General features: G+C 36.2%; 1 protein-coding gene across 2 annotated transcripts in view; it reads right to left on the reverse strand.

Annotated features, from left to right (window-relative positions):
• Positions 1-10,810: 10,810 nt before the first annotated feature.
• The window catches only part of GABRR3 (gamma-aminobutyric acid type A receptor subunit rho3), a 46,189-nt gene continuing 37,704 nt past the window's right edge, over positions 10,811-19,295 (reverse strand). For both annotated transcript variants that reach the window (XM_069472479.1, XM_069472478.1), the window contains exons 8-9: positions 16,101-16,297; positions 10,811-11,195 (exon numbers count right to left, since the gene is read on the reverse strand). In XM_069472479.1, coding sequence (XP_069328580.1) covers positions 10,899-11,195; positions 16,101-16,297 — 494 coding nt within the window. In that variant the 3' untranslated portion in view covers positions 10,811-10,898. The remainder of the gene's footprint in view (positions 11,196-16,100; positions 16,298-19,295) is intronic.

The raw sequence follows: 19,295 nt of genomic DNA on the forward strand, positions 1-19,295 counted from the left end.
TTACTGTCGCCCACTGTGACCAGCAAGGTTCCTGTCAGGTTCCAGTCAGAAAAACTCGGGGTACATGTCAAATTTAGCCCTTTCAGAAAAGACTACAAGACAAACAAAAAATTCTAGTTGACATGATACTGGTAATGTATTTTGCTCTTTATTTTGGCTTCAAAACTACTAGAGATAATATAGAACAACATTGATGCTATGGGGTTTCAGAAAATGGTACATTCTCACAAATGTCTGGCACTTGTAAAAGCGGTTCTTTGTGTCTGTCGTTAAAAAAATTCCAGTGTCAACACAAAAGACCATTTTCCATCATATAGAATAGCCCTAAGGATGTCTAACAGAACTAAAGTACACATTGAAGTCAGCTCTGCTGTGGAAAATCATTGTATAGAGGCTCTCCTGATGCAAAATTAGTCTTTCAATATGTTCTCTCTGATATTTTCCTTATAATCCAGATTTCTTAGCGTGACAAGCAAAAAATGTCATGATTATTCCATCTTCAGACCTAAACACTGCCTATAATGTCTGTAAAGAAAAGGAGGAGGAAGAAAAAGCTTAAGATCTGGATGGCGTGGGAGCGGGGAATGGTCCATTTTCTTGCCCAGAAGGGTTCTAGAATCTATGGCATTCCTACTGCACTGTTTCTAGTACTTAAAAAAAATTTTTTTTTGGTCTTTTTTGTTTTTAGTCCATTGAATTTAAAAGTATTTCCAGAGGACAAGAAGCAGACTGCTATCCAGTCCCCACTTATTCCAAAACTTCATTAAAAAGTCAGTTATTTTATTTCCATAATTAGTTTTCTCATGAAAACAATGTCATAGATGGTGGCTCCTCAGTTCTACCCAGAAAAGCCTATAGAAGCCTCCAGATTTCTGAATCAATCTAGTGACTAGTGATCCTCCTCTGGATCCTGGGAATGAGATGCCAAGGAGACAAGAGAGAGGAGAGAATTCCTTCCGTGCCTTGTCTTGGGCATAAATCCTGAAATAGACTTATCCCTGATTATTTTTCAAATAAGTTAAACTCCTGCAGAGGTGCTTGATGTTCATACCCTTGGGTAGCTTTGTTAAAAGACTCTTTTCAAAGCCAAGTTTGTGTTTCTGTTCTATGATCTTCTTGTAGAGCTTTTGGGTTTTAGCCACCTCACTGTGGCTCCCCACCAGGCCTGTTCAGCCTGGATGTCAGGCTGCAAAAGTGCATCCCTGTCCTATCTCCTCCTCTAATCAGAATGACACTGAGTGCAAAGAACCTAAGAATGATAGTGTGTGAACACAGTTTTTATGGTTATTAAATCTCTTTCTGGAGGGGCCAAGTGTATGAACTTGGAAAACTCTCTTTTTGCTAACACTCACTTTCCTCATTTGTAAAGTGAGCTTGCACCAGCGGTACTGTGATGTCTCTACTGGCTCTCAAATTCCATAAGCCTCAGGGTCCGAGCACCGATTTCCTTAGGGTATTAGAAGAAAAGTCTGTCTGGGTGGAATCATTCATTCATTTATTCTATAAACATCAAAGAACTTGTAAAATGATTAATAATTGTATTTTTGTTTGAAAACTTTGTTTTATTTTATAGTGCTGCCCTGTTGCACAACTCCAGGAAGCACAAGCATTGTTTTGAACAGTGTGAATGGTTGGCGCCCTCTGTGTATGCACTTTGATCCAGAAAAGATCTAAGTAATTTCTTTCTTCCATGTGACTTTAATATTTGTACCATTATCATTAGCCTAACTTTTTCATGTAAGGAAACTGAGGCACATTATGGTTAAATAACTTGCTCAAAATTACACAGCTATTGAATAGTGGAACTGGCACTTAAAGGCCTATTGTCTTAGTTTGGGCTGCTATAACGAAATACTATACACTGGGTGTCTTAGAAACAATAAAAATTTATTTCTCACGGTTCTGGAGCCTGGGAATTCCAAGATCAAGATGCCAGCAGATTCTGGAATTCACTGTGCCTCGTGAGGCTTGCTCTCTAGTTGACAAATGACACCTTCTAGCTGCATCCTCACTTAGTAGAAGGGGCAAAGCAGCTCTCTGGGGCTATTTTATGAGAGCACTAATCCCATTCCTAAAGGCTTCACCATCATGATCTAATCTCCTCCCAAAGGCCCCGCCTCCTAATCACATTCATGATTCTGTTTCAACATACAAATTTTGGGGGCGGTCACAAACATTCAGACCATAGCACCCATACTGCTGATCGATTAATACTCTCTTTGGACCTCTGTTTCTTCATTTTAAAAGTAGTTAATTTTTCCTAATTCAGAAAGCTGCTGTGAGCCTCAGGTGAGATAGAGTAAGCAAAAGCATTTAAAACGGTAAAAAGCTATTCACCTGAGAGGCATTACTGTTAAATCCCATATAGCATCTTGTATATGATAAATGGTAATATTATGATAGAAGCAAGTAATGTGAACTTGAGTAATTGAAATTATTATTATGATTAATGATTATTTCAGTCAAGATGTCATGTTGTATTGATTACTTGGTGACCAACTTGCAATTAATTGCTCTGATAGCCCAGAGGCACACCATCTTTTATACAAATGAGCAATAATCATCTAATTACATTAATCTAGACCAGAACATTATCCAAAATAATCAAATAATTTATTCTACATTCAAATCCAAATCTTCCTCCAAGATATATACTATGGGACTTTGAGGAGGTAATTTTGTGGACCAACTACACTTTTAGCTTCTACACTTTTCTTTGTCTTATTTTTCTTTCTTCTAATTCATATTATCTTTATCAATCGCATTCAATTATTAGAGCTCATTTTCACAAAACCTTCTCTTTTCTTCTGTCTACCTGAACTGTATATTTATTTAAAAGCTATATAGCTGGTCCTGAGGCTACTTTCCCATTGATTCATATTTAATTTAAATATGACTTCAGCAAAGATACAACCTAATTAACAAAAAACATTTTAAGTTATTTTAGGGTAGTGTGATTGCTCCAAAAATTTATTTGATGTGTGGGTTTGTGTTTTTAGCACTTCTTAGAAGTGCAAAATACTTGAAACACCTGCTTTAATGTTCTCTAATGAAGTAAAAGAAATGAACGTGAGTGCAAGTACTTTCTTTTTTTCTTAGGATGCCTTGTTAAGTTACCTAGTTTTGAAAATACTGGAACCTATAAGTCACTTTTAAAGGACACAGGCTTGTATATCAAGCTTCAGAAAGTCTTATTATTTCACAATAGAAAATGTATTTAAAAAGATTTGCTAATGACATGACAACTTCATCTACTTTTGATTGCCTAATGCAAGGAGTGATCAACTGGCAGCACAATCCTGTAGAAAGCATTTGAAACACTCTTATAGTGGAGGAGGGGCCAAGATGGTAGACTAGAAGCAGCCAGCACTGGGATGGGAAAAATATTCCACTCAAATGGAAATCCAAACTGAGCAGGTTTCTCATACCAGATAAAATAGACTTTAAATCAAGAATGGTAAAAAAGGACAAAGGTGGTCATTATATAATGTTAAAGAGAGCAATTCAACAAGAAGACATAATAATTCTAAATATATATGCACCTAGCACAGGAGCTCCAGTTCCCAGATTCATAAAGCAATTCTACAAGATCTAAGCAAAGAAATAAACATTAGCATCTTAACAGACTTCAACACCTCACTGACAACTAGAAAGATCATCGAAGCAGAAAATGAATAAAGAAACAATAGACTTAAATACTAGAACAAATGGACTTAACAGACATTTACAGAACATTCTACCCCAAAACTACTGAATATACATTCTTCTCATTAGCACATGGGACATTTTCCAAGATTGATTATATCTTAGTCCACAAAACAGGTTCTCAACAAATTCAAAAAAATCAAAATCATACCACATATCTTCTTAGACCACAGTGGAACTAATTAATGTAAAATATTGCTTATTAATATTGTGCAACAATTCCAATCAAAGTGGACACATTTTGTTAGTCTTTCAAACTGCTATGGTTCTTATTCATTCTGTTATGATGTTAATGGCAATGGATAAAATCATCTGTTGGAGAAAGGATGCCCTATGCAATAAATGGTGCTGGGAGAATTGGAGATCCACATGCAGAAGAATGAAACGGGACCTCTATCTCTTGCTATATACAAAAATTCATGCAAGATGGATAAAAGACTTAAATGTAAGGCATGAAACCATAAAAATTCTAGTAGAAAATGTAGGAAAAACTCTTTTAGACATCAGCTTAGGCAAGCCCACTGTCATCACTTCTATTCAATATAGTACTAGAAGTCCTGGCCAGAGAAATCAAGCAAGAGAAAGAAATAAAGGATGTCCAAATCAGGAAAGAGGAGATCAAACTATCCCCGATGGCTGGCAATACCATCTCGTATCTAGAAAACCCTAAAGACTCCACCAAAGGACTCCTAGCATTGATAAATAAATTCAGCAAAGTCTAAAATTACAAAATCAATGTACATATATTAATAACAGTCAAGCTAAGAGTCAAATCAAGGACTCAATACCATTCACAATAGCTACAAAGAAAAGAAGATACCTAGGAATATTCTTAACCAAGGAGGTGAAAGATCTCTACAAGGAGAACTATAAAACACTGATGAAAGAAATAGTAGATGACACAAACAAATGGAAAAACATCCCTTGCTCATGCATTGGCAGAATCAACATTGTTAAAATGTCCATACTGCCCAAAGTGATTTATAGATTCAATGCAATTTCCATCAAAATGCCAATGTCTTATTTCACAGATCTAGAAAAAATAATCCTACACCTCATTTGGAACCAAAAAAGACCCTGGATAGCCAACACAATTCTAAGCACAAAGCAAATCTGGAGGCATCACATTACCTGACTTCAAATTCTACTACAAGGCTATAATAACCAAAATAGCATGGTACTGGTATAAAAGTAGAGACATAGACAAATAGAACAGAACAGAGAATATAGAAATAAAACCATATAGCTACAACCAACAGATCTTTGACAAAGCAGACAATAACAACATGCACTGGTGAAAGGAAGCCCTATTCAATAAATGGTGCTGGGAAAACTGGATAGCCATGTGTAGCAGAATGAAGCAGAACACCTGCTTCTCACTGTATACAAAAATTAATTCAAGCTGGATTAGAGAGTTAAATGTATGACATGAAGCCATAAAAATTCTGGAAGAACACATAGGAAAAACTCTTCTAGACATTGGCCTAGGCAAAGAATTTATGACTAAGACCCCAAAGGCAAATATAGGAGTAACAAAAGTAAATAAATATGACTTAATTAAAAAGCTTCTGGATAGCAAATGAGATAATCAAGAGAGTGAATAGACAAACTACAAAATGGGATAAAATATTTACAAATTATACATCTGACAAAGGACTAATATCCAGAATCTAAAAGGAACTCAAATCATCAAGGAAAAACAAATAACCCCATCAAAAAGTGGGCAAATGACATGAACAGAAGTTTTTAAAAAGATAGAGAAATGGCCTACAAACATATGAATAAAATGCTCAGCATCACTAATTATTAGGGAAAGGCAAATTAAAACTACAATGAAATACCACCTTATCCCTATCAGAATTGCCATTATTAAAAAGTCAAAAAACAATTGATGCTGGTGTGGATGGAGAAACATAGGAACATTCATACACTGTTGGTGGGACTGCAAATTAGTACCACCTCTACGGGAAACAGTATGGCGGTTCCTCAAAGAAATGAATGTAGACCTACCATTCCATCCAGCAATCCTGATGCTGGGTACTTACCCAAAGGAAACAAAGTAGTTTTATAAAAAGCACTTGCACTTGACTGTTTATCATAGCACAATTCACAATTGCAAAAATGTGGAATAAATCTAAGTGCCCATCAATACTTATGAGTGGATTAAAAAATGTGGTATACATACATACACACACACACACACACACACACACCCCATAGAGTACTACTCAGCCATAAAAAGGAATGAAATAATGTCATCTGCAGCAACTTGGATGGAACTGGAGACCATTATCCTAAGTGAAATATCTCAGGAATAGAAAACCAAACACCTTACATTCTCAGTAATAAGTGGGAGCCAAACCATGGGTATGCACAGGCACAAAAAGATATAATGGACATTGGAAACCAAGAAGGGGGGAGATGTGGGATAGAAACTTGCCTATTGGGTACTATAAACACTATTCACTATTCTGATGACAGACACACCAAAATCCCTGACTTAAGCATTATACAAGGTATCCCTGTAACAAAAATATTTGTACCCTTTCAATATTTTTAAATAAAATAAACAAAAAAGAAACACTTGCAGAAAATAAGTTTTTATGAATTGTATTGATCCTAGGATTAAAAGTAATATCACATCCTTTGACCTGATAATAAAATGTAGTTCAATGTTTCCTACAACAAATTAAGTATCAATCCATTGAAAAGAAAACTGTTATAATTTTTCTTAGTGACTTTGTGAAATCTCTCTACACTTGGCTTATCACTGACCAAAAAAAAAAAAAAAAAAAAAAAAAAAAATTATGATTCAGCAGGGGGTTGAAATGGAAGAAAAACTGACAATGTTATTTTGACAATGTTGAACTCCATGAATGCATGTATTCCTGGAAAGTAGCAAAGGTCTGGAAATTTCTCCAACATTTTGTATTCTGAGAAAAGACCATCCTGCTCTCATAGATTCCAAGATAAGACCTACTCTATTGTTCTTCAGTGAATATGACTCACTTGGACACCTGCCTCTTTGAAGCTCTTGCCTCCTTTCTTTTCTTTGAGATGTTCCTCATTAATTAATATTCTTCCTATTGTAATAGCCTGAATAAAATCATCTCCTTAAATGTCCAGTGCATTTTATCTTTACAGTTTCTTTAAAATAGAATAAAATCTGGAGGAGAATCAAATTGCAGTTGGAAAGTCAAATAACTTTGAAATTAAGCAGGACATTATAGGATGATAGTGTTTTAAAGCAATGTTTACAGGGAAAGAGTAGGTTGGCTCCATTCCAAAAATGAGATAGTTGGAGTGTAATATTGCTTTGCCTAAGGCCTTGCTAGGAAATAACAGCAGCACCAGGTACAGAATTGTAGTTGAAATAGCAATTTTCTTACCACCTCTTTTTCTTGCTTCTTTGAGGGTGTTGTTTGATTGCATTGCACTTTTGACCTTAAGAATTATGGAACTAGGTATAATTGCTTTTCTCATTCATCTCCATGTTTAAAAAAATTATATATATAGGAGTGTGTGTGTGCGTGTGGAGGGGAGAGACAGAGAGAGAGAGATTTGAACAGGCTTATGAGTGGCACAATAAAGAATAATAGACCTTACCCATGAAGACTTGCAAGGTTTAAGATAATACGGTCACAAATTATGATTTTTGTGGCAACTCATGTGCAAATATTTGTAATCTCAGTTTTTCTGCTACTTAGAAAGTTGGCAAAGGCTTGCAGTGGCAGTAACAGTTATGGAAGGAAGCCAGTTTTCAATAAGTAGGACTTTTTTAATATAAGTATTTTATACAATACCCAAACTTCCATTATAAAAAGGGAGTGCCAAGCAGATATATATAAGAAGGCTCTGCTTCAGAAAAATTAACTGAAAATAAAAAAAGCTTCTTCAGTTACAGTAATCTATACCCCAGAGTTTCTGGGCAGACAGGTAAGTGAGTCTGACATGGCAGGTTCTAGTGACAAACAAGGCTTCTACAAGAAGTGCTAACATTTGAATATGGCTAGAAATTTCATTTGTTCCTAAAATAATTTTTCTTCTAAATATTCTTTATGTTACTAATTGCAAACCATTGTATCATAATAGCACACAATAGGAAATAACACTGATGTCCCACAGGTGGCGATGGGTTAAGTAAACTATGGTGCACCCATTCAGTGGACTACTCGGCAGCAAAAAAAATTTAGTTTGCAGGAAAAAACATCAAAAGTTTTTTATAATCCAGAGAAGAAAATCTGGCTACAAATGACATAAATTAGATACTTTCCCCAATGGACGATAAGTCCAATAACACTAGAGGCCATGTCCATCTTTGGTTACTGTATCTCCAGCAGACAGCACAGTGTTTGGCACAATATAAGTGCTTAAATTAATGAATGCAATTATATACACAGAGGTTCCATTAGAACAAATATAAGTTATGCATAGAAAAACCTCTAAAAATATACATTAAAATATTAACTGTTTAATTCTGGGTGGGTGATTTTTATTTTTTGCCAATTAGTATTTTTAATTTTTATAATGAAACTATTTTCTAATCAGAACAAAAATGATAAAACTGGGTTAAAATATACCTTTTCATAGGTTTTCCAGAGCAATCCCTATAAAATAGCCCATTTCTATATTTAGGCAGTTTACAGAGCTAGCTGGCTTTTTCTTAATCTTAGAAAGCAGCTTATTTTCTGAAATCCTCACATTTTATCCGGGCTTATTCCTCAGTGAACAATCACGCACAGTCTGTTCAGGATTGTGATCAGTAAATGAAGTGAAAATCAAAATGAAGTAACTATTATATGCTGTCTGTCACTCATGTATTTTTCAGGTAAACTGTGGTTTCATTCTTCTAGAACTATAATAAGAACCAAACCAGAAATCTTGTTGCTCCATAGTAGAAATGAAGCTAGCAGGAACAGCCCTGTCTTCAGAGTCTTCCCAAGACACTGATTTGAGAAGAAAACTTGCTAAAATCCTAGGAGCTCATTCTGAATGCTCTAATAATTCCCATGAGCAGTAAACATATTTTCTCAGTGTCAGGCATTTATTACTGAAGAATGCAATGCCTGTATTTCAAGACATTAACAAAAGCTGTGTTTGATTGGCCAACAATTGTTCATTAATGCTCCTCAAGAGGAATGCTGAGTATATGTGTAGTGTGATAGAGACCCATTCTTCTAGCCTATACTGCCAAATACATTCAGTGATGCATTTGATTTAAAATAATGAAATGAATATGCCCAGGGGAAGCATTAGACATATTGAATACCATAGTTCAAAGTATATAAAAAACAGAAATATATGAATAACCTGAGAATTGGAAGAAGGGAACAGTGTAGATTTGTTCTGTCCATTTGTATATTTGTCCCCCCTTTTTTTGTTACATCAACTATATACAGAATTTGTCAAAATCCGAAATGTAATACAACTATAGTACTCTGTTAAATAATAGCTATAAATTCTCAACCATCTAAAATACTAATCTGGGCTCTATTTTGAAAATATAATCATACCAAAATACTACCCCTATAAAATCAAGCTTAAAAACCATTTTAATAAATGATTTTAAAGTTTTTTTATGGTCTATCTACAGTGAAATGGAGAAGAGTTTAAATAAGTTACATTAACTCAGTTTTGGAGAGTATCCTAGAAAAATATAATCCTTAGGAAGTTTTGAAAGAATTGGAAAAGTTATATTAAGAAAATAGAATGAAGTATCTCAGAATTATCCTGCCCATGAGGGAAGGCATAATAAAAAGAAAGAATTTTCATTTAATCTATTATACCCAGAAGGAAGATACTTTTCTAGAACCCTCTGTGATTCACAACAGAGAATCAAAACCAATGTTATTGGTAAACAAGCAGGAAGTTATTTATCTCTTCACTTGTCATAAAATAATTCAAATCATTTTGGTTTACTTTATGGTGAAATAAAATGAAATACACTGAAAGTAACACACTATTTAATTTATTTCTCTTAATTCAATGCCAGCAATCAAAATAGGAATGGGAATATTTTATATTTCCTGCCAAGGGCTTTTCTCTAAATTGAATTGTTTTCACAAAATACTCAACACAAAGGCCTGCATACTGCTGATCTGCAAAAAGAAGGCTAATCATTGGAGGTTTTTCTACTGGACAAACATTTAATTAATACCCACTTGACCTGATTTACTTGGTTCAACCAAAGTTACTAAGGATTATTATGGGATACCTAAATTTCATTCATTTTTTTTTTTTTTTTTACTTGATACACTATCTGGAAGCATCTCCAGTTGTTTATAAATTGAGAGTTCACATCCCTTCATGGCTATTCGTCTCCTTCTTTTGGTATCTCTCCTTCAGAACTCACCCAGCACAATGTATATGCCCCTATTTTAACATTCATTACATTTATCATAGCTACTAGTTCATTGCTCTTGCTAGGCTCTGCTCTCAGAGATGGCACGAATGCTATCTCATATTTATTTTTCAGTACATAATACTTAATAAAGTGCCTGGCATATGTAGATGATCAATAAACATTTTTTGAACAAAGTAATTAAATGCCTCCAAGAAGCTATACCTCATCTACAAAATGCAAGATATTATTATTGATGATTGATGTATTAATTTAACATGAGAATGGGAACATTGAGTGAAGTTTAGGTTCCCCCCCCCATTGAACTCAATAACATATGAAACAATACTTAAAAAGATAAAAGACTTAATTAGAAATGGAGAAGGAGGCTTTTCATGGGATGCAGCTGTGTGAGTGTGGGTGGTGCCACCTCGACTGGATGTTCTTCCCTAGGAGGATTCAGCTCCGCTAGCTCTGGACGCTGGGCTGGCACTATGAAACAAAACATCCTTGAATTATCGTCATAGTACAGCTTTATTCCCTAATTAAATAAAGAATATTTTCATTAAGATAGAAGGAGGGTCCAGATGAAGTAGTTACAAAGCCCTTCTCTATGGAAAAATTTTTTCCCCATAATATACATGCCTATGACTCTTATTTGTGGAGTCAAATTCTCCTAGGACCTTAAACTCTTTCCTAGATGTAAATCATTCAGCCTTCACATTTTCTTTAGGCCAAGAGATTCAACTGGCTCTTTCCCAGTTCAATTGGTACTGTCCAATTCACATTCAAGAGTTGTTTTTTAAAACATCATCTGATTTTAATACAACCTTTGTACATTAAAAATTCCTTTTCATACATATATACCCCAATAAAACAAATTAAATATAATATACACAATGGGAAATAAAATCCTAGAATAGGTGTCAATGACATGGTTGTTTTCCAGAATGATTCTACCAACATGTCCTCCTAGGGATTTTCTTCTCTTTATCTGAGATGAATCTGTGCTGGGGCTGCCTGTAGATTTTCCTCTCATGGAGTCTTCTTCTGAGTGCAGAGAGAAGGAAGTCTGGTCCATGTCACTGTCATGGTAACAACCATCAAAGGCCATGGCTTGAACTGCGTTAATATTGTACATTCCAGAAATCTGTCAAAAAGACTTTTTTTAGTAGGTCATGAATATGGTTTTATGAATAGGAATTATAACAAAATGTGAATAATCAGATTTTTAAAAGAGGTAATTCCAATAAAGGCTAAGAACGTTTTGCTCAAAAAATAGAGTTCTGCTTTTGCTTCTGGTGTCTAAAAGTAATTTTAATAAGTGGAAAATATCATTTTACAGATCCTGTTTTTAATGGGAATCTAGCAAGGAGGTTTATAGTTATTTCCATAGAGATATTTTATTATCATGCAAGTAAATGTTACACAACTATGATGTCAGCATTTTCTAATTTAGTGCTGGCCTGATAGACTGTTACATGCTGTGCATGTTTTCGTCTTTGTTTCTGAGTAGTATGAATGGTTTGTGATAAGTTTGAGAATTGAAGTTGAATATGATTTATCTGAACAGCAATATAAGTCAATTGGATTTGCTTTTCAACTTATTTTTCCTCTTTAGAGAGAATACAGCAGTGTGCCCAGTCAATGTATTTTTTTGTCCAAATACAGAACAATATCATCTGGTGATCCATTTATGCTTAAATTGGGGATGGGATAGGGAGAGATCTTAGCTACTCCATTTAAATGCAAATTGGCCAGGTCTTCTCATTTTTGCTTAAAAGGACCTAAAATGATACTAACATAGCCCAATTAAACAATATGAAATTGGTTTATATTCTGAAGGAGCAAGTTATCGATGCTTTCTGGCTTACGTGGCTGATTGAATCAAAACTAAATTTTTCTTTAAGGTTCTACTCAGAGGGAGATTGTGGTTCTCACTGGTTCAGAGCAGTGTCTACAAAGCAGCTGTTGCTAATTGCTTTTGGAGAAAACAACATCACTTCTTGATCTACAGGGAAGTTTAAAAGTGAACACATATGGAGAGGCTAGTACTGGATGAAATTATTCAGAATTCAAATTGGAGGCTGCAGAATAAATTTTGCCAAAATGTGTATTGGGTTCATAATGATTTAAAAACCTAGTATTTTACTGAGTTCAAAACACATGGAAACTATTTTGTGCAGTCAGTGAACTAATCAGGGGCCCTGCTTGAGTTACCTTGTCCCTCTTTTTTAATTTTGGAAATTTTACATAATACAATAAAAATGGACAAAATAAACATGAAATGAGATCGAGACTGAATAACCTCAGATAGCCAACAATATTAATGATATATTCAATTCTGGATCTGAGGACAGAATAACTATATACCATCTCTTCAGTGGTTTCTCCACCCACCCAGAACACTGCTGAGCTGTTCCACTGGCCGGACACTTTTTATTTTAACAAAAATGTCATCAGTGTGTTAAAGAAGACATATATTCTTTTGAGAGCAAGGGTGCCATTTCACTTTTCCATTGAGATAATCCAGAATGATTATCTAGATTATCTAGATAATCTAGAATGATAATCTAGAAAGATATGATTGATCAAATCTTGCAGTCCATGGTTTATCAATAGGCTGCTGCTATTTTCCACTATTTTCCATAAGGGTGGTTTTTTTTTTTTTTTTTTGGTCATGTTCCTCAAACAATCCATAAGCTTGTAAGTTGGTTGTTTTGATAGAAACAGCTTTAGAACAGGTCTTTAATTTTTCACTCCAGCCCATATGTAAGCACATAGCTAAGGCATATTATATCTAAACCATTGGCTGTTTTGACTGAATTCTAGGTCTTGAAATTAGGAAAATATTTGGACGAAGGGATAAGAAAGAAAATAGCTACCCCTCTTGCTTTTGAGCAATAGTCAGCACTAGGGATAGGTTTTCCATAGCCCTTGTTCTCGTAGCTCTTAGTATCTGGGAGGTGGTTGGAGTGTGTGTGTGCGTGTGTGTGTGATGGTACAGGGTGGTGCTAGCAGGCAGTGGTAGTGGTGATGGGTGGTGGGTAGAGGTGGTAGTGGTGGGTCGTGGTGCTGGTGGTGGTGGTGTGGTGAGTAGTGTAAACAAGTTTTGCCTGACTTCATGTTTTCACAGGCAGGAACTCCTTAGGGAGGCCAAACATTGCAGACCCTTCTCACCATCCCTCAGTAACCCTGCCCTAGCAATTTGGGAGAAAAAACTGACATGAGTTTCAGTCCCTTTTCAGTCCTCACTTTGGTATCTGCATTGGTGTTCAGCTCTGTTCTCTGAAATGAGGTACAAGGAAACTGTCCTTACAGGGAGAGCCTGGAATTTTCTGGCTTTGCCATGACCAAGAGAGTAAGTATATTTAAGCTAAGGATAAAATATTAATAAGCCTTCCTGCTCACAGATCTAAACAACTTTCTTCAAAGTGCTTTATGAGTAACAAAGGTGAAATTATTATATCCATATCCATATGTCTGGTTCTCACTTCTGACTCTTTCTCTAGAACTCCTTTCCAATTCAGATATATATAGAGAGAGGTGTCATGGATCAGCCCCACACCCACAGACATATCCTTCGTCCTGCCCCTCACTAGGCCATGCCATCCCTTCCACGGCTGCTCATCTCCATTGGCCTATTTCCACTATCCCTGTTAATATTCCTTTTCTCTCAGAGCAAATGCTCTGGGCGCTAAGCACTACAAAAACTTACATTTCTATAGCACTTTATATTTGCAAAGGTTTCACACTCATTTATTATATCATTTGATCTTCATAACAGCCCTATGAGGCAAATAAGGAAGAGATGATACCATTTTGCAAATGCAGAACAAGGTTTAGGAGACTCAGCCTGGAACACAAAACTGGGATGTGGTAGAGTTCTGTTTGGCATCACTTCTGAGTCCAAATCATTTCATCATTTTGTCCTCAAAATATATGAATGGCAAGTAAGACATTTCTTTGAAATAATTGCATTTCTTTGAGATAATTGAGGATGTTTAGAATGGTGGTTTCCAGGGGCTAAAGGGAGGAGGAAATGGGGAGTTGTTTAATGGGTATGGAGTTTCAGTTTTGCAAGATGGAGAAGCTCTGGAGATTGAACAAAAAATGAAAATATACTTAACACTACTGAACTGCGCACTTAAAAATAGATGATAAAAATTCTAAATTGTGTGTATTTCACAATTAGAAATAAAAAAGTATTTTAAAAAAAGAATGGTGCTTATTAACTCAAAAGAATCTCCATAGTGGTACACAAGAAGATTGTGTATAACACCATCAGGTGAGAAAAATAAAGCACTGTGAAGACATGTGCTGGTATGGCAGATGGAACAGGGAAATGAAAATATTGTGGAGTCAAAGGATTAGATGGAGGTGGGCCAAAATTACTTCAGTGTCTATTTCTTGTGTTAACCACAAACTGCATAAAAACAAAATAAAAGAGGAACAAAATTCTTTTCCTCTTTCCATATTTTTTCCTGTCACCTTCACTCTATCCAAATCATTGTTATTCAGTGTGGGTAATGGGCCAGCAGCATCAGCATCAGCATCCTCTGGAACTTGTCAGAAAAGCAGTCTCACTGTACCCCAGACCTACTGGGCGTCTTAACAAGGACCCAAGGGATGTTCACGCACCATTGCTGCACACTAGTCTAGAAGCGCCCGGCTCCCCCACACCTGCAATAGCACTCACTGTGGGTGTGTGTGTGACAGGCACACATAGCCACACACTGTCAATAAAAGGAATGGAAGCATCTACAATAAAACAAAATCAGCTCCTATTAGAGCTCTGACTCAAAGGATATAAAATCAAAGAATGAAGTTAGCGTTCCAGGAGATCTGAATTGCAATGGCAGCTCTGTTGGCTGTGAGTCTTTTGGCAAATCACTTTACTTCACTAAAACTCTGCTACTTCGTTTATAAAATAGAGATAATAGTCTCTGCACAGCCTACATCGGGGAGCTGAAATAAAGATTCAGTGCAGAAGAGGATATAAAAACACTCTGAAAGTATGAAATGCTCTCCCCAGAAGTACAAAAAATATTAAATAATGTTTTGGGTGTGTATAAATGCTCACATAAGAATTTCTTAAACCAATGTGAAAACAGTTCATTGAAATTATGTGTGCATGTGCATATATACTAGATTATATATATATATACATTTATACTATATACATATGTGTATGTGTGCATGTGTGTGTGTGCATATATATATATATATATATATGTAGTCTTAAAAATAGGCAAACAAAGGAATGACTTATCAGTTATGTTTCTGAAGTACAATATCATATGTCAGTTCTTGTAAGAACAGGGAACTGGTGCCCAAATCCTTTGTGAAATGAAGCAGGTAGAGAGCAATCCATCCACGTATCAAGCAATGTCACAAAAAAGATGTGATAACATTTAGTGCCCAGAAGGCACCTTAGTCCCAAGATATTTTGGAGAGAAAAACCTCCTTTTATGTTCTACCACTCTCTTGCATGGCAAGAGGAAAATAAATCCTTGCTCTCAGTGGAAACATATCATTTATTTGTTGAGAGCACAGACTTTGGAGTCAAGGAGGCCTAGAAGCAAATCCTGATCTCTCTTTAGCTATGTGACCTTGGCCAAGTTACCACCTGTCTACACTTGGAGGGTGATAAAATTCTGACCTCTCAGTGTTACTATGAAAATTAAATGACAAAATATATGTTAGGTGGTTGGCATGACGCTAATAGATAATAAACACTCATTATGTGTTAGCTATTATCATCACCATTCTCATTGTCATCCACTTGAAAGGATGTAGTTTGTATCAACCGTTTCTATTCCAGGAGTACAGTTAGGGGAGATGAGCACACGGAGAGAAATTCACACACTAAAACTCCTGGTGAAGGTGAATGAGGATACTGAGAAACCAGCCAGCACAGAGCAGAGATTAAAGTTCACTATTAAGTCGTCACCATCCTGTAAATTTTCATCTTGCCAAGGCATATGGACTTAATACAAGGGCTTATTCTTTTCCACATTCCAAAAGGGATCTGATAGTCAAAGCAAGCCTGTACCTGCCCTCTCTTCTTGAATCGTTTCCACTCTTCCACGGTGGTGAGATAATTCACGGCTGCATACTCAATGACTGACAGGAACACAAAAGTGGAGCTGACCCATAAGTACACATCCACAGCCTTGACATAGGACACCTGGGGCATGGAGGCGCTCACGCTGGTGGTGATCGTGGACATGGTCAGCACTGTGGTGATTCCTGCCATTCAAGCATAGTGACAAGCTCAGTGACAGAACCATTCAGTTCCAGGATCTGGTGCTGGATCACACCAGCCATTGCATGCTCTCACTAGAAATGGGAACAGTATCAGTCTGGTGATCCAAGAGCGGGAAGATCTCTGCGTGTTACCCAAGTACACATCTTGAGCCTAAGCCAGAAGCTTTCATTGGATTTCTCTTCCTTTGCTCTCATCCCTATTGTCCATAATGTTTCCCTTCCTCTATTTAAAGACTTCACAGGGTCCAGAGTCTGCCATTTCTGCCTCCTACCCCCACATGGGCATCTTCTAACCATCCCAGAAAGGGAAGCATGGGTTCAATTTTTAAAAATTCTTCTCGGAAAGAAATTCCAAAATCATTTCCACCAACCTTTCCCATCATTTTATAATTTTTACTGTTAAGAAATTGCCTTTGTGTCTACCTTTAATCTTTCATGCTTCAGGGGAGCTTATTTCTTCTTGAGTGAGCTTTAGTAGCATTAAAGATTGCTATTCTCTGTATTATTCTTTCACAGAGAATACTTAAAAGCCATTGTTAGTCTCTTTGATCATTGTTAATGAAACTACAGTTCCACTGAGATTCAGAGCTAAGTGTGCCAATGGAGGCTCAGCTCATCGTGAACACTTACTGAGCACCTGCTAAATTCCAGTGACTTGTTTCCTTTCCCTTCCCTTTCCTTCTGTTTCCTCTCCTACTTTTCCTCCTCTTCCTTTCCTCTCCCTTCCTTCTCCTGCCTTCCCTTTCCATTTCCTTTTTTTTTCCCCCTTTTATATTATTCTTTTGTTCTCTGGCATGAGCATCAGAAATAAGATCAGGATTCCGGACGACAATGGAGGAAGAAGTGACTCTGAGATTTCCTTAATAAAATGCTGGCCTTGGGGAGGGCCATTCAGTGTCTACACTAATTTCTCAGAGGGATGTTGCAAGAGTACTTCCTGGAGAGAAAGTATACTATTGTAAATATTTGAAATGTACACTGTCTGGCATGGTTTTATTTCTTAACTTCCCACCAGGGAGGTGCAAATGGAATCCTTAATGATTTTTATAAGTTGTAAGAACATTTTAATGTCAACAGACAGAGTCCCAAACAGCAGGAAGAGCACCATGATTTACTCCTAAATGTACAGACACAGCATGAGGACTGCTTTCATCAACACATCTCTATCCTTTCTATAATAATTCTGCAAGGTTCTCATCTGAGGGAGCCTCATATCAAACACAGTGACAACTCTATAGAGCCATTCTATTTCAAATGAAGTTTTTAGTTCGTGTGATCAAGACCAAAGCAACTTGGCAATTTGACTGTATCGTCGGAGGACCTGAAATCTCACCTTGACACTGATTTGAATTCCTGGATTAAAAAACCTAAATGCTGTTCTAGCTCTTAACATTAAACACAGGCCACTGTCTCATTGGGTCCCAGGTTTCCCCCTACAATGTTAATATCAACAATCTGCATATCAGTGTGTGCTGTTTGCATTCCTTGGCTCCAAAACATACTTGCTACATAACCATGGAGATGTAGAATTTTTATTAACATTACAGGTACAGCTAAAGCCAAGATTATTAAATAAAACCTGCTTGCTTTTATTAAATATTTACCCAACACACACCTAGGTAAATAATTATTGGCCACACATTGCAGAAAAGAAATATGAGTTGAGCGTGGCTAAAACCAAATTTTGTCAGGAGCAGGATTCAAACCTTTCCCTCTGAGTGTAGAACCCATGATTTTTACACACAAACCTGCTGCCTCTCATTTTGGACCTATATAATAAGATTATAAACCAATGTCTATATATGGAGGATCTCTAGGATAAGATGCTATAAAATTGAGTGTAGAATTATGTAAAGAGACACAAAGAAACCACTTTATGCTTTTCAATAGACCAAATGTCTTACTCCCTTCAAGATTTCACTATAGTAGGAACTGAAGGAATCCTGATGTAACGTTCTTATATAGTAGCTTACCCCATTAGTTCAAAAATTTTTAAATGTCTTCTCTTACTGGTTTTCTAAGATATGGAAGATAAAACAATATTTTTTGATAAGCAGTAATATGTGGCTTAGTGGATGAAGTAAGAGTTTCAAACACACACAAGTATACATGCCAGAACAGCCTCATCATGTATCTGAAATTGATGACTACTGGGCTAATAAAAAGGAATTGAATTATCTATATTTGCCAGAGAGCAATACACTATCAGTCATTTTCTTTAAAAGGGTGCTGAGTCCAACTGATTTACTATAGCTTTATTTATTTTAAAACCAGCATTCTAGATTTTCCTTGTTCAAAATGAACAATAAAAAAAAAAGAATTAGAGAGTGGGGAGGAGGGATTGTTGGGTAAGGGGGGAGTGAATGATGAGAAAACTGATATATAAATTCCTAAAGCAATAGAACTTGAAGTCAGGAGTATTACAGCTACATTAAACATGCTTATTATGTCTTGAGCCATCCCTCAGAAATACATTAATCTTGACAAATAGTATTCCTTCCAAACCCATTAAAGTTAACATCCCAATAAAAGAGTTTTAAATTATATGAAGCGACCATTTAGTCAAAGGAAGGTCATGTGTTGGGATTAGAAAATTATCTTCCCACCTACTGATATTGCTATGCATAGTTAGGAAAGTGTTATGAGGAAATATTTACTCTGGCCCTTTGACTCAATTCTCCTGAGCCTTTGCGGCTTCACCATATTAACTTTTAAGGACATGCATGGGGTCCTGAGAACTCTACAATCTGGGAAGGATTATACATCTTTGTGTTTCATTGGCCATTTTTAGCCATACATGGCGAAAGGTTCATTGACCAGTGTGATAGCGGTAGGACAGGCAGGCATCTCTTAAACAACTATTGAGTCCGTTCACCTCTTCAGTAGCTGTGTTGCAGGTAGTTCTTTTGAAAGGAGGGGATATTTACATTCATCTTCAAATGAGTAAAAATATTTTCCCTATAGGCCTAGGCAGAAAGAA

Source organism: Eulemur rufifrons, chromosome 7 (assembly GCF_041146395.1).
Source record: "Eulemur rufifrons isolate Redbay chromosome 7, OSU_ERuf_1, whole genome shotgun sequence".
NCBI classification, from domain to species: Eukaryota; Metazoa; Chordata; class Mammalia; order Primates; family Lemuridae; genus Eulemur; species Eulemur rufifrons.